This window comes from Aspergillus stella-maris, assembly GCF_047715825.1.
Source record: "Aspergillus stella-maris strain CBS 113639 unplaced genomic scaffold BDV14scaffold_12, whole genome shotgun sequence".
Classification (NCBI taxonomy): Eukaryota; Fungi; Ascomycota; class Eurotiomycetes; order Eurotiales; family Aspergillaceae; genus Aspergillus; species Aspergillus stella-maris.
The window spans coordinates 261,202-281,257 of record NW_027396806.1 but is presented as its reverse complement, the minus strand read 5'-3'; the positions used below and the strand labels follow the sequence as shown (position 1 = coordinate 281,257).

The 20,056-nt window shown below is 50.9% G+C and overlaps 7 protein-coding genes across 7 annotated transcripts; 5 read left to right on the top strand and 2 right to left on the bottom strand.

Annotated features, from left to right (window-relative positions):
* Positions 1-69: 69 nt before the first annotated feature.
* On the top strand, positions 70-1,403 carry BDV14DRAFT_169040 (S-formylglutathione hydrolase). The gene is made up of 3 exons (XM_073767973.1): positions 70-369; positions 444-856; positions 929-1,403. Exons 1-3 carry the CDS (start codon positions 105-107, stop codon positions 1,112-1,114), a joined length of 864 nt encoding a protein of 287 aa, XP_073630674.1. The 5' UTR covers positions 70-104; the 3' UTR covers positions 1,115-1,403.
* A 58-nt stretch (positions 1,404-1,461) lies between these two features.
* BDV14DRAFT_197721 (N(6)-L-threonylcarbamoyladenine synthase family protein) lies at positions 1,462-3,015 on the top strand (the record flags this gene model as incomplete). The annotated part of the gene is made up of 2 exons (XM_073772758.1): positions 1,462-1,637; positions 1,686-3,015. 2 exons carry the CDS (start codon positions 1,462-1,464, stop codon positions 3,013-3,015), a joined length of 1,506 nt encoding a protein of 501 aa, XP_073630673.1.
* A 1,111-nt stretch (positions 3,016-4,126) lies between these two features.
* Positions 4,127-5,128, bottom strand: BDV14DRAFT_169038 (uncharacterized protein). Its single transcript, XM_073767972.1, has one exon. It carries the CDS (start codon positions 4,876-4,878, stop codon positions 4,495-4,497), a length of 384 nt encoding a protein of 127 aa, XP_073630672.1. The 5' UTR covers positions 4,879-5,128; the 3' UTR covers positions 4,127-4,494.
* Positions 5,129-7,826: 2,698 nt separating this feature from the next.
* Positions 7,827-8,369, top strand: BDV14DRAFT_197719 (uncharacterized protein; the record flags this gene model as incomplete). Its single annotated transcript, XM_073772757.1, has 1 exon — positions 7,827-8,369. The coding sequence occupies one exon, from the start codon at positions 7,827-7,829 to the stop codon at positions 8,367-8,369; it is 543 nt and encodes a 180-aa protein (XP_073630671.1).
* Positions 8,370-9,033: 664 nt separating this feature from the next.
* On the top strand, positions 9,034-9,860 carry BDV14DRAFT_197718 (uncharacterized protein; the record flags this gene model as incomplete). Its single annotated transcript, XM_073772756.1, has 2 exons — positions 9,034-9,182; positions 9,251-9,860. 2 exons carry the CDS (start codon positions 9,034-9,036, stop codon positions 9,858-9,860), a joined length of 759 nt encoding a protein of 252 aa, XP_073630670.1.
* An 833-nt stretch (positions 9,861-10,693) lies between these two features.
* On the bottom strand, positions 10,694-15,047 carry BDV14DRAFT_207220 (Hydantoinase B/oxoprolinase-domain-containing protein; the record flags this gene model as incomplete). Its single annotated transcript, XM_073775096.1, has 9 exons — positions 10,694-10,924; positions 10,961-12,309; positions 12,356-12,713; positions 12,760-13,190; positions 13,242-13,361; positions 13,409-13,957; positions 14,007-14,771; positions 14,832-14,942; positions 15,002-15,047. The coding sequence occupies 9 exons, from the start codon at positions 15,045-15,047 to the stop codon at positions 10,694-10,696; spliced, it is 3,960 nt and encodes a 1,319-aa protein (XP_073630669.1).
* Positions 15,048-15,485: 438 nt separating this feature from the next.
* On the top strand, positions 15,486-19,337 carry BDV14DRAFT_188173 (transcription factor domain-containing protein; the record flags this gene model as incomplete). Its single annotated transcript, XM_073771031.1, has 10 exons — positions 15,486-15,659; positions 15,716-15,851; positions 16,110-16,307; positions 16,361-17,204; positions 17,466-17,491; positions 17,544-17,678; positions 17,734-18,272; positions 18,347-18,559; positions 18,608-18,688; positions 18,759-19,337. The coding sequence occupies 10 exons, from the start codon at positions 15,486-15,488 to the stop codon at positions 19,335-19,337; spliced, it is 2,925 nt and encodes a 974-aa protein (XP_073630668.1).
* Between the last annotated feature and the right edge of the window lie 719 nt (positions 19,338-20,056).

Sequence of the window (20,056 nt, the reverse complement as noted above, 5' to 3'; positions counted from 1 at the left end):
TCATCGCGCCAAGACTGCCCCTCATTCCCCTCACCACGCTTTTATTGACTTCACGTCACTTCGTCTCCCATTTTACCCAAGTATCAGTCTTCAACAACATCACAATGTCCGTCACAACAAAAGCAACAATCGCCTCCTTTGGCGGCAAGCTCCTCAAGCTCAGCCATGCCGCCAAGACCACAAACTGCGAGATGGCATTCAACCTCTACCTCCCGCCGCAGGCATTCCAGTCACCCAACACCAAATTGCCTGTCCTCATTTATCTATCCGGTCTGACATGTACGGCCGACAATTGCTCCGAGAAGGGCTTCTTCCAACACGGCGCTAGCAAGAAGGGCATTGCGGTTTTGTACCCAGATACGAGCCCTCGTGCGTCCACTCCCAATCACAATCCCAATACACCATCATATTCCATCCCCAATCGCTATACTAATAAAGCTCAGGCGGCCTCGATATTGCCGGCGAAGCCGACAGCTGGGACTTCGGCACAGGCGCAGGGTTCTACGTAAACGCCACAAAAGAGCCCTACAACAAGGGCTACAATATGTACAGCTACGTCACCGAGGAACTGCCCTCCGTCGTCTTCGAGGCATTCCCGCAGCTAGACAGTAGCAGGGTGAGTATCACGGGCCACAGCATGGGCGGGCACGGCGCCCTCACGCTTTTCCTGCGCAACCCTGGGAAATACAAGAGTGTTTCTGCGTTCGCGCCGATCTCGAACCCGATTAATTGTCCTTGGGGGCAGAAGGCGTTTGGTGGGTATCTTGGGGATGATGTGGAGAAGTGGAAGGAGCATGATGCTTCTGAGTTGGTGAAGAGGTGGAAGGGGGAGAAGGTTGATGTGCTTATCGATGTTGTATGTTCTTTCCTTTCCTTCTATTCAAGGGACGGTTGAATGCAATGCTAATGCTAATGGTATTATGTGTAGGGTACTGGCGATAACTTCTACAAGCAGGGACAGCTCCTCCCTGAGAACCTCGAAAAGGCTGCGAAGGAGGCTGGTGTGAGTGGGATTAATGTTCGGTATCAGCCGGACTACGACCACAGTTACTATACTATGGCGACGTTTGCGGATGACCACGTTGAGCACGCGGCCAAGTACCTGTTTGCATAGTGGGTTTCTTCCTCTATTATCTTAGTTCTCTCTCCTGCCTAGATATTGTCTATCTAGATGAATGGATTGGGATTGGATAGTGGCGTGTTCTTGTTCTGATATGTGCCAGCGATCGGCGGGCGAATCTTTGATACTCCTGTAACTGGTGGTATGGATAAATGGATCACGGATTGTCTCGTCTGGAGGTGCTTAGGATGAACAAGTTGGCCATGTGTGCAAGTAGTTTCAGTGAAGCTATAGCACGATTTTGTATATAAAGATTGCCACGAGAATGAAGTGTATGCATGAGAAAGCCTACCTGCCAAGCCCTGTAAAAGCAGCGACAAACCGACCCCGATAGAGCGGGAATGGCCCGTGCACGCTCGGTCTCTTCCGCGGCGACACTTCGACTTTGGCTTTCTTTTATTCGAACTTTTGATTTTATCCTCATGCTGCTCCTGCGCAAGTTGCTCTGGCAAAATGCGCGCCGTATCGCTTTCCCGCACCGTCGCGGGCTCCTGACTCTCGCAATTGAGACTTCCTGGTAGGCCCATCCAACTTAATAAATCCTGTCACATGCTGATTTCCCTAGCGACGATACTTCCGTCGCAATAGTGAACAAAAATGATCAAACCGGCGCCGCCCAAATCCGATTTTTAGAGAACATCACCCCCGATCTGACAGACTACAAAGGCATTCACCCGATCCTCGCGCTCGAAGCGCACCAGGAGAATCTCGCGGAGTTGTTGAACAAGGCGCTCTCGCACTTGCCCTTCGCGCCGGAATCCCAGAATGATGCCGCCAAAATCGTCCCGCTCCCTGATGGGAAGCGCCAGAAGCCAGACTTTATCTCTGTCACTCGTGGACCGGGGATGCGCTCGAATCTCTTTGTTGGGCTGGACACCGCAAAGGGGCTCTCTGTTGCGTGGCAGATCCCGTTTGTGGGTGTTCACCATATGCAGGCGCATCTCTTGACGCCACGGCTTGTTTCTGCCTTGGCTCTTTCAGAGTCCTCTCAGTCGTCTACGGACCAGCCCACGATAACGCCGTCGTTTCCATTCCTTTCGATCCTCGCCTCAGGCGGCCATACCCTCATCACGTCATCCTCATCTCTTACATCGCACTCCATCCTCGCTACAAAAACAGACGTCGCCATCGGCGAAGGCCTCGACAAGGCTGCCCGCGCGATCTTACCGCCGTCCCTCCTCCGCACATCGAAGACTACCATGTACGGCAAGCTCCTAGAGCAGTTCGCCTTCCCCAATGGACCCGCTGACTACGCCGACTACACCGCGCCGCGAAACAGAGGCGAGGAGATTGACGCGTCAAAAGTGAAAACACCCTACGGCTGGTTCATCACAACCCCATTCGCGCAAACCAGGCAACTAGAACTCAGCTTCGCCGTCGTCGCACCAACAGTCGAGCGCATCATCTCGCGCAAAGAAACCGCCGGCCAAGAAATCAACCGTGACGAGCGCGTCCTCCTCGCCCGCGAATCAATGCGCACCTGCTTCGAACACCTCGCGTCCAGAACCATAATCGCGCTCGAGTCCCTCTGCGAAGTTAAGACGAACTCTAAAGCCGTCCACAAACCTATCTCTTCTACCGTCCCCGTCAAAACACTCGTCGTGAGCGGTGGCGTCGCGGCGAATAAATTCCTCATGAAGGTTCTCCGGTCGTTCTTGGATGTTAGGGGTTTTGCGAACATTGAGATTGTTGCGCCACCGCCGGCGCTGTGTACGGATAATGCGGCGATGATTGGGTGGGCCGGGATAGAGATGTTTGAGGCTGGGTGGAGGAGTGAGAGGGGTGTTAGGGCACTTAGGAAGTGGAGTCTTGATCCGGAGTTTGAAGGGAAGGAGGCTGAGGAGGGGGAGGGGGGTGTTCTTGGTGTTGGGGGGTGGGTTCGGCATGATAAATGAATGACTCTGGGGGGTGATAGACTGTATAATAGGTATAGGTGTACTATAGCACTGTACGATAGAGCAATTGTATAATAGACAACTCAGAACAACAAGACGCATGATCTGGCGGATTCCCCTCGTTAAGCAACTCGGGACCCGCCAGCTGCTTACTTACCGAATCTAGCATCCATCGCCTCATCTCAGAGATGTCGCTCGCCAGACAGGACAGATGACTTCTCCCCGATGGCTATTTCCCGATTCACGTACAGAGTAAAGTAGGTGTGCGCTTTCGAAGTGACAGGGTAGTCAAGAAGTCAAGAATTCCTTCAATTCTACCTGCTTTTCTACCAAGCCTACCATCGGATGCAAGAAAAACCTTCATAACAAGCCTCTAACCACCGCAGCTCACCCAAGTCAGCGAAACGCAAGGTTGTTACGGAGTACGTCCTCTCCAGAATGCTTGCATATCTAACTGCCTGAGGCCACCACCAGTACCGCTGGCCGCGCTTCCAGAATTAAGAGCACTTCAATCCATTAGGATTTAGGAGCAGTCTTCTTTCCTCTGCCAGTGAGTTGCGTCTCTCGTCTCTTCTACTCTGTAGGTCACGGGGCCGCTTCCGACACCGCTTGCTATTTGGTTGTTTGGTTGGCAGAAACTGGACAAGGAAGCGATGGCGGGGAAAGATCGGACCGGATCCTGCCTGCGGGTACCTCACCTGCGGGCACGGCGGGCATGGATACCCCCCTTCCTTCCTATTTAGGCAATGCTCTGTAAGGACGGGATGGAGTAGACATCTGTGGGCACAGAGGGGTGCATTAGATGGAAAGGAGTTTCGGGTGCTACGAACGTTCGGAAGATGGTAGGATGCAACTGTGCTAGGTTCAGGAAGATAGTGGTTTTGGCGAGATTAGCGGGCCAAAGCCAGTACCCAGATGCTGCATGGGATGTAAAGGAGTGAATTGTTCAGAGTTATTGCCAGGATTAGATAAGATTTCTAAATACTGTTTGTTGTGGCGATGCTCCAGCAGTACCAGAGGACGGAAGGAGATATCGCAGACTCGGGCAATCTGAACTATGAGTTTCGAATAAGGCTACAAAGCTACGTGAAAGGACAGGGCGAGAGGAAGATTTCAATAAGGATTGTATAATTATTCATACCGGTCATATCATAAGTCATAAGTACATCGCTCATCCACGCAGCGCTTGTCCTGCCCTTTACTGTCACGTCCCATCGGGTACAAGGTAGGTATGGCAGGTACACCAACAACTCCTAGAGAGACGAAGTCATGGGGGTTGAACGACCTCAAGCTTCGTAGATGAACCAACCCTTCGGCAGGAGGGGGATGCTCATAATGAGCAGAGCCCGAGACCGGACAGCTGGAGACAAGTGCGCGGTCCGGTCCTCCATCAGTATGTAACCTGACGAGGAGATCTCGACTCAAGCGCCGCATCCAACAACATTTTTCAATATCATCCACCCAAAAGATAGGAACCATTCACTCCCTAACAATCCACCTCCTCTCTTCCTTACTCAGCTTCTTATAACTCCCATAGTACTCTTCCGTGTTCTCGATCGGCGTAATGCAGTGTACAGTCTGGCTGCCGAAAGCAATGCGCTTGCTTGACCCCGTTGACCCGGCCTGCTTCTTCAGAATGCTCTTGGAACCGCAGTTGTTGACGTAGTTGTAGCTTGGCGGTTGCGGGACAGAGCTGGAAGAGAGCGACGAGAAGCGCTTTGAGGGGGCGGGCGATGGTGGAAGAGGGCTGCGGGGGGAGTGTGCGAGGGGCCCGGGGGATTTGAGGGAAAGAGAGGGCCGCGAGATGGTGTTTTGGGCGGCGGATATGGAGACGGAGAGCTTTGGTTTGGCAGTGCGGATCATTTTGGTTGTTGTGGTTGAAGTTCGGATTAAGGTGTATTGGCGGTGGTTATGGAATGATGGTGATATGGTATGATAATAATAATTATTGGCGAGGGGGAAGGCAGGACTTCGATCAACAAAGTCAAGCTTGGTGTTGTAGTATGGTTTTATTTGTTGTATGGGGTAGAAGGCGTTAAAGATAGACGTTGCCGGACCAGCCTAGCAACAAGAAACAAAAATAGAATGGCAAAAAGATGGAGAACTGAAGAATGTTTCAGAAAAGAAGAAGCATCCAGCAGGGGCAAGAGGGCGGCTATATATCCCCACTCCCTCACAGATCAGTGGCAATCGAAGTCACTGAGGAGGTAGGGCAAGGCAAGCCCCTCGACCAATCAAATCACAGCCCTCTGCTAAGCGCCGACCATCTGCAGGCCCAGCACATCGTCCAACCACCGTCACATCAACCCATCCAATAGTATGTCCCTATCTGCTTCTCGAATCCCGTGCTTGCGTGCTATCGGTGTCGTTCTCTGCACTCGCTTCCAATCAAGGCACAGTCGGAACCTTGTCTTCTGACGGCAACCAATTATAGATCTCGATCGGCGGCGAGGGTTTGGGGATAAGGTGGGATATGTGCTTTTTGTCACACTCTCAAGAGATCACATTCCTCACGGCTGGGATTGACTTTGGTCTAGGGTGAGAACTGTGATGGTCTTGCAGGCTGGCCAATGTGAAGTTGTGATAGGTAGAGGGGGAGTTGGAGATAGGACCAATATTTGGTCGTTGGACGGTGAAGGATGTGATGCCTCCATTTTGGAACTTCGACCCCGCACGAAGACTTCAATGTTCTCTCATTTTTGTGCCACTGTGATGCAGATTGATTGATATTTCCTGTGGCAGGTCGCTGTGGTGACCGGGACTAGCATTCGAGCTTGGGCTGCATTATCGGGTATCGTCGGGTGATCAGCTCCTGTCAAGCTTGACGTGGAAATTTTGATGGAGTAAATCGAGGACGCAGAGAGAATGTGACGATTTTTCACTAAGTACGGAAACTGTTGTCGAGATCAACCTTCGCGGGCTGTATCCCTACCCCTCAGTTTTTATCTCCCAGGCAATCGCATCATCGTGCAAAAAATGCCGCAGTGAAGACTGGATAACCACTCTGTATAATTCTTAACAGACAGGGATGGCTTTCACACTTCCAGCCTCTGCGGTCCGGACTCGCAGGGGCGGTGCCCTGTAGAGCAAGAATATCGACGCATACTAGCCTCATAAAGTATGCTAGCCCTAGCCTTCTAGGATAGCGCATATAAATCGAGCACACCGTTAGCATCGTGGAAAGTTGTATTCACATAACGCAGGTCCGAAAATCCGTAGCCTCCATCAAGAGACCCCTTTTATCGGAAGTAAGAGGAGTCAGTATTGAAGACTCGCGTTCACTTGACTCAATTCCTGGTCCTTTAACCCACTCCCACAGACTCAAGGTCAGTCTTCAGGAAAAGGGTTCACGTGATACTCATAAAGCTACGCGAACAAACACTAGGCTTCCGGTGTCGGGGGCTGACTTCTTCACGCTTCTCAAAGGGTACCGGTTCCTTTTCATACTAGATAGTACCCCACCAGTCAGCTCAAGGAGACCATCGCACCTTCCTCGGAAGTTGAAAATATGTGACTATTCAGGGAGGAACAACCCACCGTCGCACTTGCCTGTCCGGGAATCTGAACCTATATATTTGGAAGGAGCGAATGACGCCTGTCCGCTTCTTCTCTGTCTGGTCCATAGTATAGAGCATGGCTCGGATACTGGTATGCTTAGTGTCCCGCACCTGCAATCGACCTCGCCTTATCCGCCTCCTCGAAAAAGGCAAGACAAAGTGCAAGAGCAAAGTGCAGCAGCATCTCGCCAGCGGAAGAGAGACATTCTACCACCTTTAAAAAATGAGGTTAATCACTCGCTTCGCAACAACTTTACCCAAGTCTTCACATAAATATTTGGTACGGAGGGTTGGTTGAACACCCCGGACCACCCAGGCTCTGATACGGCTTCGATCACAGCCCATTGCCAACCTAGCTGGTTCAAGTACACAGGATTTGTGGCCGTTGACGGTGCCTGATGAACCTTCTTGCTATCGGATACGCGAGCTGAGGCCCTGACTTTTTCACAAATCAGTTAAAACCCTTCAAACTAAGTGGCCCCCACATTTTGGAGCACATATAAAGACCATGCATATCGCGTTCTTCAGATAATACTTCCAGGTCGAGCCCTAGGTCGCCTTGGCTGAAAGTGGACTAGCCCGGCGCCAACCAAGCCAGTCCGCGGCCAATTCAATCTCGACTTCCTTTAAACCTCAGATCTCAACCAGACTATGATGTAAAACACCTGAACAATATGCAAATGTGGCAGTTACTTCTCTTGTGCTTGGTATCCTTCCGCCACGCTTTTGCATTCGGTGTTGTCGATGGCGCCAGCGACGACGATCACGCCTGGACCTGCCCGCACGACCCGCCCTGCATCATGGAACCCTATGGGATTCGGCCCATAGCAATAAACCTGGATCTGTGGACTATGTATATCCTTTGAAAAACACTCTATAATCGTTGGATCACTGGATAACAACCGTAGAACAGTAGCCTACGGATAATCCCTCGAGAACAGCACAATCCTCGTGATCCCCGTCAACACCGCTTTATTCGAACACAACCTTACTTTATCAAAGTACAGAGAGACAGTCCATGCTCTCCGCAAACATCATGTGGAGGACTACTTAGCTCGCACAGCTGAAAAAAGCCAGTGGCGAGAATGGCTCGAAACCAGGTACAAAAAGGCAAGGTACTACTTTGACGAAACAGTCGGTATCTATCTCTGGGCCTTGAAAGTACGGATTGAGATCTCGACTTCTTCTTGGCTTGCGCCTGTTAAAGGCTTGATAAGGTGTGGAACTGCTGGGTATGACTTTGTCAAATCAGCCATGTTATCAGCGGCACCGTGGACAGGGATTTACAACCCCAGGGCCGATATCTCGCTCCACCAAATCAAAGACGCCTTTACAGAAGCATTTAGTACAGTCCGAGCACTTACGCACGCAAGCACAGGTGTGAATATAACCTTCGTTATGATCCTCTATCCAGACTTCTACAACACCGCCATCCAAGACGCTATATTCTATGCCGCTTTGGAGACAAATATCGCAGGCTGGATGCCAGGTATGCAACTGACGCATCGACAACTCTTTGAATGGAACGGCAACTTACTCTTGTTCAACGGGAATCGTTCCAGTGGCGTCAGTGGCAGGGCGAATTTGCTATTGCTAAACCAGGGCTTCCGCACATTCGGCGTGCTTACCTCTGGCGAGCACTGTCTTATGAATATCCTTGCCAAGCGAGAGCAACTGATGTTTGAGTTGGTCTCATCAAGCAGGGTTGTTTCTAGCGAGCAGCTGGAGGAACTCTTGGACATGCTATGTAACACGATAACTCGCTTTTTGAACGCCCCGAATAGCGCCTTGGATTGAGGGCGGGGAGATAACCCAACCACCATTGAGCATTGGTAGAAAAGATGACCGGTATTCGTCAGGAGCCTACTATATCGGAAGGTATGAATGCTCGCTGGTCATAAAATGCCGAGCGAAGCGGAGCAACACCCGCGTTTGCCCCTGGCGGCAACCATAGCTTGTCAAGCTGAGCTCGCCTTATTCACGCCGCATAGTTTCGCTTTGGAGCTTTCTAACACCTGGTACACTCTGACCAATGAGAAGGTACTAGATTTGTCAAGGTCCTTGATGTTTCCCGGGGAAATGGTTTCACAGACGTAGCTCCCTCGGCAGCCACTTGACTTATGTCCGCAGCCCTAACTTGGATCCCTTTGTTGGATTATTGCTGCTATTGTGCACCACATCTGATATGATCGACATGTTAACATCGACAGAGTACCCTCAAAGCCTGTTCGGAGCAGCCAAGATGGCATCTGAACTACAATGGCTGCACATTCCCGGCTATTGAATGACGGTCGTGCAGGGGTAGGAGAGGGAGGGGTAGTAACATTTATATTAAGTAGGTGGTCAGCCCTGCCAACTGCCTTGGTTTAAAAGATTTTGTGCTCCTTGATGGCTACCGCTGCCATCCATTGATATAACCTAGCTTTACACGCAAATTACCGGTCCGGACAGAGTCTTAAAAATGGTCAACCAAGCTTCCTCCATCCCCACGCTGGCCCTAGGGCTTATCATCGCCGTCACCTACTTTCTCCTCCGCCAACACAAGCTGAAAAACAACACAATTTACCGACTATTCCATTCCGTCTTCACCATGAAACCAGCCTACGATGCGTACCCGCAGACACAAACACCAATGCACGATACTCCATTCTCACATCCCGCCGCACCCCAAAGCGCAGATTCCCATACCGAGACAGATCTATTGAAACGCACAATCGATACATTGAAGTCATCAAACCTCGCCCAACGCACCCCGCGCGGAAAGCGACGTCTACAACCAAGAACCTCTACCACCTCAACAAGCCCTTCGTCTCGGACTCCCTTGGTATTCAACGGGCATACCGAACCGCTATATTCCGCGCTATGTGCAAGGTTGATGGTTCCGCTTGGGGACGGATTGGGGATACAGTTGGGAAGGCGCTCGAGCCATTACTGTCCAAGGAGATGAAGCTGTGCGAGGATGGAAAGGGTGTGAGAAGCGTAACTGGGAACCTGAAGCAAATAAGCCTCAATGCATCCCTCGCCGCAATTCTCAAGGCACTCTTCGATATCGATGATTTCGACACCCAAACACTAAGCTACATCTCAAACTCCATACACAACATGGCCGTCCGCGCAAAGAGACACACCGCAACCTCGTCTAACCCGTCATCTATCCCACCAGCGCTCCAACACGACGCAGACCACTTAATAAGCACCCTCCAAACACTCTTCAAAGAGAAAAAAAGTCGATACAGACCTTGCGAAGAAAATTCTCTACGGGGCCAGTGGGACCAGAGAGAATTTTAATCCACTTGATATTCTCCTCCCGGCATTCGAAGCCCCCTGGCGCGGAACGCTGTATACCCTTCTTGCTATTTTAAAACATCCTGATGGGCCGAGTTCAAGGGAAAGGGTGTGGATAGATGCTCTCCTCAATCAAGAAGCAAATACATACCCCTCTCCAACAACACTAGCAATAGCCTACGAATCACTGAGACGGTACCCGTCCGTGCGGAGAATAAGTCGTGGCTCTACACTGATTGACATTGAAGCTATCCAGCGGGATAAAGAATATTGGGGAGACGCTGCGCTGCTTTTCAATTCAAGCAGGTTTATATCGGGTGATGGGAGAATCAGGACTGAATTGATTGGGGAGGGCAGCGCGGGGATGCCGTTTGCGTTGGGGAGGGCAGCGCGGGGATGCCGTTTGCGTTGGGGAGGGATGAGGTGTCCTTCTGCTAGGGGGTTTTCTGTTAGGATGTTGGTTGTTGTTGTGGGGGGTGTTTTGAGGGGGTTGATTGGAAATTTAAATGAAGATGGGGATGGAGGGGGGGAGGAACAGTGGGAATGGGAGTTGGAAGGGGACGAGTGGGACGAGGCTGCGAAACGGGGCGAGGTGTTGAGGGCTGGGAGGGAGGAGTATGGGGGTGTTAATGTTACGGTTTTTAGAAAGGCGAAGTAGTAAGTAGCTCTACGGACGTCTGAAACTCCAAAACTGGATTGCTCTGGAGTCTATGAATCGATAGCAATTATAATAACTTCTTGAGAGTCCGGCGAGGTGGAAATAATCGTGCCTTGACATGTTCATCATGTCTTGGGATATATATTTGTATGTACGTATAGCTAACCCGTAACTGAACCTAATTTGACTCCGCCTGTGCAGACATATAAGCACTCACACTCCCAGAAGCTCTAGGATACTGAGTCTTTGGCTTATCCATGGGTGTTTCTAACCCATTCGCATGCCCATTGACCTCTCCATTTACAGCCTCCGGTACACCCCACCCACCACCCCCCGGCGTATGAATAACACACCGATCCCCAGTCTCCATCCGCACCATATTCTTACTCCCCATATTCACCCACCTCTCCTCGTACCCATCCCCATCCCCATCATCTCTCTTGACCCTCCTCACCCAATAATTCGCGCCCCTCTCCCCCTCACCACCGCCATCCATCCCATAAGGCGGCACACTCCGTCGCTCAGTAATAACACTGAAACTCAACGGAGCCCGGCACTCAATGTCCCTCGTTACGCCATTCCCACCATTAAATTGACCCCTTCCACCTGTGCCAGGTCGTATGGCGAATTCACGCAGGATAACGGGGTACCGCTTCTCGAGGCTCTCGGGGTCCGTGATGCGGGTGTTCGTCATGTGTGTGTGCACGCCCGATGCACCGGCCTGGATCTCTGTCGCGCCTGATCCGCCGCAGATTGTTTCGCCGAAGGCATACGCGTACCCCTTGTGTTTACCGCCTGAGGTATCTTGGCCTCCTTCACCGAAGAAACCAAGGCAGTTCATGCAGCCGTGTGAGGCAGCGGCGGCGCGGAATGCACGCAGGATAATGTCTACTATGCGCTGGGATGTCTGGGTGTTTCCGGCGCAAACGGCGGGGCCAGATGATGGATTCAGGAAGGAGCCCTTGGGGAGAATTGTGTCTATTGGCGCGAGACAGCCTTGGTTTAGCGGGATGTCGGTGCCGATTAGGAGGCGGAGGGTGTAGATTATGGCGGAGTGGGTGATGGCTGGTGGGGCGTTGATGTTGCTTAGCATTTCGACGCCAGTGCCTGTAAAGTCGAATGTTGCGGAACCGGAATCTGAGATGTTTATTGAGAGTTTTATCAATGTGCCGTTGTCCATTTGGTCTGTTGAGGTGAGATGGGAACCTAGTTTTTTGCGGGTGGCTAGGAGGTATGAGCGGACCGCGAGCTCGGCGTTGGATTGAATGGCTTTCATGTACATTTGTACGGTCGGAAGGGTGTACTCCTCGATTAGGGCCTGGACGAGGGTCATTCCTTTGTGGTTGGCTGCAACTTGGGCCTTCAGGTCGGAGATGTTGTCTTGGATATGTCTGCTCCCTGTGCAACCGGGGTACTGGCCTGGCGCAAGAAGGATTTCTGTAATTCCGGCTTCATCAAAGTCACCGGCATGGATGAGCTTGAATGAGCGAATAGCTGCACCTTCCTGCCAGAGCTCTGTTGAGTTAGGTGGCATTGAGGTCCCGCCGAAGCCGCCGATATCTGTGTGGTGACCTCGTGAGGCGACGTAGAAAGCGACCGCTGAGCCTGTTTTCTCGAACACGGGGGTTATGACAGTGATGTCGGGGAGGTGGGTTCCACCGGACTCAGGGTGGTTTGCTACAAGGACGTCACCTGGCGATAGCTTTCCTTTGTGTAGCTCGTGCTGGTGCTTTACAGCGTAGCTCATTGAGCCCAGATGCACGGGGACATGGGGAGCGTTGGCGACAAGATCACCTGTCATAGTTAGCTGTGAGCCGCCGAGGAGAATGCTTAGTCTTACCATCTGGCCCAAACAGTGCGCATGAAAAGTCAAGTCGCTCCTTGATATTCAGCGACACTGCCGTCTTCTGGAGCGCACGACCCATCTGCTCAGCGATGCTCATGAAACGGTGCCCAAAGACAGAAAGCTGAATGTGATCAACAACCATTGGCTGCTCAGTGGCAACCGAAGCTGCATCCTTTACTTCGATGACAATATGTGAGTGGAGCACCTTGGCCACGGTGTTCGGGGCAACAACAAGGGTCTGCGTTTGGTCGACGATGATAGCTGGACCTTCGATGGAAAGACCAGGGGGAAGCTTCTGCAGGAGGTAGATCGGGGCATCTGTGTGGCCTATCTTAGGGAAGTATACCGGTGTCTGGACAGTCAGTGACAGAAAATCTGTGTATGTCGGCAATACGTACCGTTTTCTCAGCAAAGTTCGTCTTTGGCGACCTGAACTCGGAGTCTCTCAACTGTCGCCCCAGCTCCTCACCTTCCCAGGTCTTGCGCTCACTAGTTCCAATACCACGGACGCGAACATCATCGACAAAGATCGGCCTCTCATCAGGGAAGCAGAAGGAAAACTCGCGCAGATGCGTCTTGCGAAACTCTGCAACGAAGTCACCGTCCTCAGGTCGCAGGGCCATGATCGAAGTCTCTGTACCCTGGTATCGCATGTTCAGGTACATCTCATATTCGATGTCCTCTTCGCGGATACCCTGATCCATAAGCTGCCTCCGGACCTGCTCGCGAAGGGTAGCCAGACGCTCCTCCAGAATGACACGAGATGAGGCATTGTATGTTTCGTTGACCGGCTCTTGAGCTTCTTGGACAACGTCCGCCAGAGCCATTCCTAAGTCTGTTAATAATCTTTTAGAGAAAGACTAGAATCTGTAGGCCTTACCGTATGCAGATAGAATACTAGAGAATCTGTGGATGATGATAGTTGAGATCTTCAAAGTGCGCGCGATGTCGCAAGCATGTTGACCTCCAGCTCCACCAAAGACACCGAGATTATGGCTTGCTGTGACAAGTTAGAACGTTTCATAAATATAGGGAGGAATAACGTACCAATATCGTATCCCTTGTCCTCGGTCAAGGCTCGGATAGGACGACACATGGCCTCATTTGCAACGTCCAGGAAACCACAAGCCACCTCTTCCGGCGTGAGCTTCTTCCCGGTATCTTGATTGATCTGGTTTGTCAAGGCAATAAATTTCTCCTTGACAATATCGACATCCAGCGGCTGGTTCTCGTCTTTACCAAAGATCTTAGGAAACAAATCTGGAATGAGCCTTCCAAGGAACAGATTCGCGTCGGTCACTGTCAATGGACCACCTTTGCGATAACAAGCTGGACCAGGATGTGACGAGGCGCTTTCAGGTCCGACAACAAAGAGGCCATTGCGCCAGAATAGAATGGATCCACCGCCGGCGGCAACCGTATTGATGTCCAGCTGGGGACTTTGAATGGTGACTCCAGCAGTGACACTTTCAAAGACGTGCTCGAAGGTGCCGCCGTACCGTGAGACGTCGGTGGATGTTCCTCCCATGTCGAATCCGACGACAGGGGTTCCGGAAGCGCCGTCGTAGGATGTACGAGCGTAACCGACAACACCACCTAGGTACATTAGCCTTCAGTCTATCCCAGATGTGGAGGGATGCTGTACCTGCTGGCCCACTAAGAATACCACGGAGCCCGCTGAAGCGATCGTGGCTGACAAGACCTCCGTCAGATTGCATAAAGTCGCATCGTACGCCATTTAGGTTTCCACCTTCGAATCCCCGCGCGAAGCCATTAAGATAATTTTTGATTTCAGGGGTAAGGTAAGCGTCTGCAGAAGACGAACTGCCTCTCGGCACCATCTTGATCATTTTCGCAGCGACGGCCGACGAAAGCGACACGTGGGTGAAGCCTTCCTCGAGCGCCATCTGTTTGACTCTAATCTCATGATGAGGATAGACATGGGAGTGTGTGAAGCAAACAGCGACCGTATCAAAACCCTGCTGGCGGAGATCTCCTAAGATGTTTCTCACAGCAGGTTCATCTAGTGGCTTCAGGATGCGAATGAAATCACCACTGGACGCTCTCTCGAGCACGCCTGGCTCTTCCAGGGAGTTGGCGAAAAGGCCATCGACATCCTCATCAAAACCTTCTATAGTGACACGTGCGTCAATTTCTTGTACGGCTGAGTATAGAACTTCAGGCTTAACGATGTTCAGGTCGAATAGTCGTGGCCGTGACTGGTATCCGATCTCTAACAGGTCTCGGAAGCCCTTTGTAACGAGGAATGCATGTTTTGTGCCTTTGCGCTCGAGCAGTGCATTTGTTGCGACGGTTGTTCCCATGCGAATGGATTCGAGGTCGGCCTTAGGTAAAGGAACGCCGCGGGGGATCTCTTCGCCACGATAAAGCGAAAGGACTCGTCGGATACCTAGTGGCAGGCAGAAGTCAGTACCTACTATTAAAGTTCGCTTCAGGGTAATAGTCGCACCTTCCGTAGGAGCATCGGCATAATTGGCAGGATCAACCGACAGCAACTTCAGAACCACATCGGGTCTTCCTGGCAGACTGGCCCATACGTCTGTGAATGTGCCGCCGCGATCTGAAAGACATAATCAGCATGACAAGTTTGGGATAGGAAAATGCAAAACCAACACATACCGATTGCTATTCGGACGCTCCCGGGAGCTTCCATTGGGACCGTCATTTTCGCGGAAAGATAAGCGATTGTATAGGAATGAATCGTGCATCTTGCTCTTTGCCGGTTATCAGCACTTTTATAGTGGTGTTGGAGTAGAACTCAACAAGACAAAATACGAGGAAGGTCGACACGGCATTAACTTGGAGTAAGGCACATGCAGGAACTCCGCATAGCGCCAGAAAATAGGAAGGTCGACACGGTTTGCCAGCTTCTTCCACCAATAGACAAGTACGGTGTTTGGCTGATTTAAGGTGGGTCTACCCCGGATCCTTTATCTGTTGGAGTAAGTCAATACTGCATGGATGGAAACATCACGGGTGTTATCTGAGATACCGGCTGTCTGAGGGAAAGGTGTCGTCCTGAGAAGTATAAAGTCCGCGGTGGAAGATGTCGAGTCCCCTCTACCCTCGTTGTTCAAGAATCACTGAGGTCGAGACCCTCGCAATGGCAGATCAAAAGACACCCACCGTTGAGGCCCCTGAGGAAGGGAAGGGGGCTGTCACGAGAGAAATGGATGAAGCTGCCCAATATCTGGCTTACAATGCTGGTCATGAGCCGTTGTCTCGCGAAGAGGAAAGAAGGATGCTACGCAAAACTGACTGGATTCTTCTGCCCATGGTAGTTTTCTTTCCAGTTCGTGATCAACAAACAGTATGAGCTAACGAAAGGTGCAGCTGTTCATGACAGCGACATTGGGTGCTGTGGACAAAGTGGCAATCAGTACAGCTGCTATTTATGGCCTCGAGACAGACTTGCATCTTGTTGGTCAACAGTACTCATGGGCTGGTTCAATCTTGTCCATCGGAGTGCGTATGCCATTGCATATATTGCAAGGAGTGCTAACAAGAGTAGGCCATCGTCGGCATGTGGCCTTCCACATACTTGGTCCATCGACTTCCATCTGCGAAATATCTTTGTGCTTGTTCAACAGGCTGGTCGATATTAGCTCTCCTTATGCCGGTTTCTCGGAACTGGAGTGGGTTGATGGCGTTGCGGTTCTTCATGGGTAAGTTTGGACTTTTATTTTTCATTTTCTGCACTGCTTGAACTGACATAAATAATATACAGGGTGTCTCGAAGCCATCATCGTCCCGTCAATCTCACTCATCGTTGCCGGATTCTATACCAAGACCGAACAACCACCACGTAACGCTCTTGTCTTCGCGGCCGCAAGTTCAATAGTCAACGGATTTCTTTCGTGGGCTGTCGGTCACATCCCTTCCTCGGCGCCTTTATCAATCTGGCAGTACCTCTTCCTTATTACTGGTGGGTTCCCCCTTGCATAGAGTAAGAAATCCGCTAACATTTTTTACTTATAGGATCTGTATCGACTCTTTGGTCTATTGTAGCATTCATCTATCTCCCCGACTCCCCAATGAACGCCTTTTTCCTTACCGAGCGAGAGAAATATCACACCGTCCAACGCCTAGCGGAGAATAAGACAGGTATCACCAACCGTCAATGGAAATGGGATCAGGCGTTGGAAGCGGTCATTGACCCAAAGACCTGGATTCTTTTCTTTTTCAACATTGCCATCAACATTCCAAATGGCGGCTTGACTACTTTCAGTGGGATCATCATCAACAACCTTGGCTTTTCCGCGGTCAATACCTCGCTACTGAACATGCCGACCGGCGTCATGTCCACGCTGTCTGCTTTTGTCTTCTCCTGGGTCGCTGCGAAATGGAGTAACCGGCGGTGTCTTGTCACAATGATCGCTTCCTGTGTCCCTGCGATCGGTGCGATCATAGTCTACACTCTCCCGCGGACAAACGTCGGAGGGCAAATGGTTGGTATTTATCTTTTATATACCTACTTCGGTCCTTACGTTGTTGGGATTTCAATGGCGCAGGCAAACACAGCTGGAAACACCAAAAAGACAGTACAGTACTCCATACTGTATATCGGATATGCGGTCGGAAATTTGATTGGACCGCAAACATTCCGAGCAAACCAGGCACCAGCCTACACTGGAGGATTTGTTGCCATGTTGGTGTGCTACTGCGTTTGCGTTGCTCTCATTGGCGCATACTGGGCCATTGCAGTCATATTCAACCGTCGGCGCGTTGATGGCGTACCGGTGGAAGGTGAAGTAGACGGGGATTTAGCAAATGCATTTGCTGATAAGACAGACTTCCAGCAAAAGGGCTTTAGATACACAACGTAAGAGAGAGATAAACAGCGACTTAGGCTTGGGCGGTGGTCTGATGTTCGATAAGGGGAACCAGCTGGCTAACTTGCCACAACCAACATCTTGGGAAGGTCCAATCAGAACATACTAGTCTTGAATTTTCTTAGTTAGAAGATAAGATTGCCACTAAAAGACATGGCTAAGATAAGAGGATTGGCCCCCGCATCAACTCCATCTCCATCTCCTGTCTCCAAGTCTCCAACAGCCATGTCACGCAAGGATGACACCCGAAGGCGTACGGGGTGCTTACAATGCAAAGGTCAGTCTGCTATGAGCCTAATGCCGGTTTAGCCGAGACTAAATCCTTCTAGAAAAACACCTTCGTTGCACAGAAGAACAGCCCCGCTGCAGACGCTGCGAGACGCTAGGTCTTCCGTGCAAGCGCGATCTTAAGTTGACATTCAGGGAAGACGCTGTTCAACGCGGACTTGCATTCGGGCGAGAAGGTAGACAGGCGGATCTGTCTTGATTCGGTCGCGGTTGAGCTGATCCTTTGAATAGGCATCTGGACAAAACGACCACCATCCAAAGCCCGGAATTCAGCCGTCTTCAGGCCTATCCCGCTACACTCATACATCAACCGCTGGATTTTCCTCAACGTTGCAATTGAAGACTTTGAGAAACAAGACCGAGAAAATCCGTCCGATTCTGAATTTGATCGCTATTCGAAGCACGAGTTTCTTACTACCACTCCTTTCCTCCTTCCTTCCTATCACGCCCACCCTCTTCATACCTTCCCTGAAACAGACGCCTATCTCCTCGACTACTTCATCCGAGGGATTAGCCCCTCTTGCTCCTTGAGCACGTCACATAACCCATATATTTCTCTCGTGATACCACTTTCCTTCTCTTCTGATACCCTCCGCAATGCCCTTCTAGCAGTTGCCGCGAACCAACTTTGTCTCCTCGGTCAACCCAGCTTACGCCAGGAAGCTTGTCACTATAAACACAAAACCCTGCAGGGTCTTCGGCAACAGATAGCTCTCAATAGCCATGATGAGGGGACGATTGCTACGGTATTGATGCTCTGCTTTCAGGATGTAGGTCGATATCAACACCCTTCCCCCTAGCCCTCCTCTCCGTATCCTGGTCAATTAAATAATGACCGAAACAGATCTCTGATGGCTGCTCATCCTCATGGCTTACCCATCTACGCGGTGGTATGAGGCTATTGAGTTTTGACAAAGCGCTTCCAGTGGCCTCACCTAGTCTCTGGGGGTTCTTCCGGATGTACTTTATCGCCCATGATATAATGAGTCGGACGGCGTCTGAAGAAGATGACGAGGATGACACCCAACTTTGGGCTGAGGGAGAGGACCTGGAAGAAGTAAGCAGCCCCTTGTCATCAGATTTACATTCTCTGATGCCTGGGTAGATTGACGTTTTGATGGGCTGCTCGCGCGGCCTGATGAGTCTCATCCATCGAATATCTACACTGGCTTCGGCAAAGGCTAAAGTACGCTATCTCTACCCCAGCGAAACTTGTACCGATCTACTTCCCGATGTACTCATTATACTCCTAAAAGATCTCGAGAAGCCGGCACCTGACCGCGAGTGAAACTCAATACTACGCCATTGCCACCAGTGAGATGCATCAGGCCCTCATGTCGTTGAAGCAGACTCTTCCCGCCCATTCTCATTCCCGGAACGATCTCGAACAGATCGCCCACATCAAAAAGCTCACCGCACAGCTTTACCTTACAGAGCGTCTTGGCCCCCTTTCCAGGTCAAAAGACAGTCATGAGCCAGGAGCACGAGATACTCCCTCTTTACCGCCATCTAGAGCCTCTTTAATGACCACCCTCGTCTCTACAATTTCAGCCCTCACGGAGACAACCGCCAGCAATCATATTAACAAAAACATCAATTTGGCCACTCTTCTGTGGCCGCTTTTTATACTTGGTAACGCATCACTTGAAAACGAGGAGCACCGAAGGTTCGTTCTTGACGGACTGACGGGGATCCAGAGAGCTAGAAATCTGGGGAGTGTACGGCGCGCCATTGACGCCGTGAAGCATGTCTTTGGAATGGGAGGCTTGAATGACAGGTCAAAGAGTAGAGCGAAATGGGGGTCTGATAAATGGAGAGGTATCAGTCTTGCATGAGAAATGTGAAAGGAGGTCGCACGACGTACCCGGTGCCGGTACCGCATCGGTTCTAGCTAAGGGCTATGTCACCAAACATCATCTCCTATACGGTTGTATTATCATTGTGTATGCGGGCCGTCTTAATGAGGTGCGTCGTCATTATATCGGTTGAGATGAACCAGAAACGTGACTAACTCCTCTATTCAACTTAGTTTGACCTGGCCCTTTTAGCGGTCTATAAACAGGAAGGCTACCCTGTCCGCCTTGTACGATCCTATTTTGACGATCTCACCCGCCGAAACGAGGATGACATTGGCATGAGCGCAGCCGAGGCTAAGGAGCACCATATTTGGACAACACGTCAGAACGCAGAAGCATGTTTTGATGGACTTGGTGTTCCTCGGGAGGAAAGAACGGCTCCTCTACCTGTTAAAAGAACGGGCTATATGGGGCTGTGACTAGGGCTGCGGCTGGTGAATATGATGTCGACGAGGCGAGGGTTTTGGTGCGTTTAATGGAGTGGAGCCTACTGAATAGGCTAGCTGGAGTAGGTAGTTTGTCAACAAAAAGATGCTCTGATCTTTGACCTGGTACTGACTCTGGAACAAACCAGGTCTTTACTTCCTATTGTCTAAGCCAGTTTGTATGCGGCATTCTTGTGATGATTGTGTTTACTTCATCTATAAATCACAAAGACAAGAAAATATACAATCAAACCCCACACTATACCTAAAGAG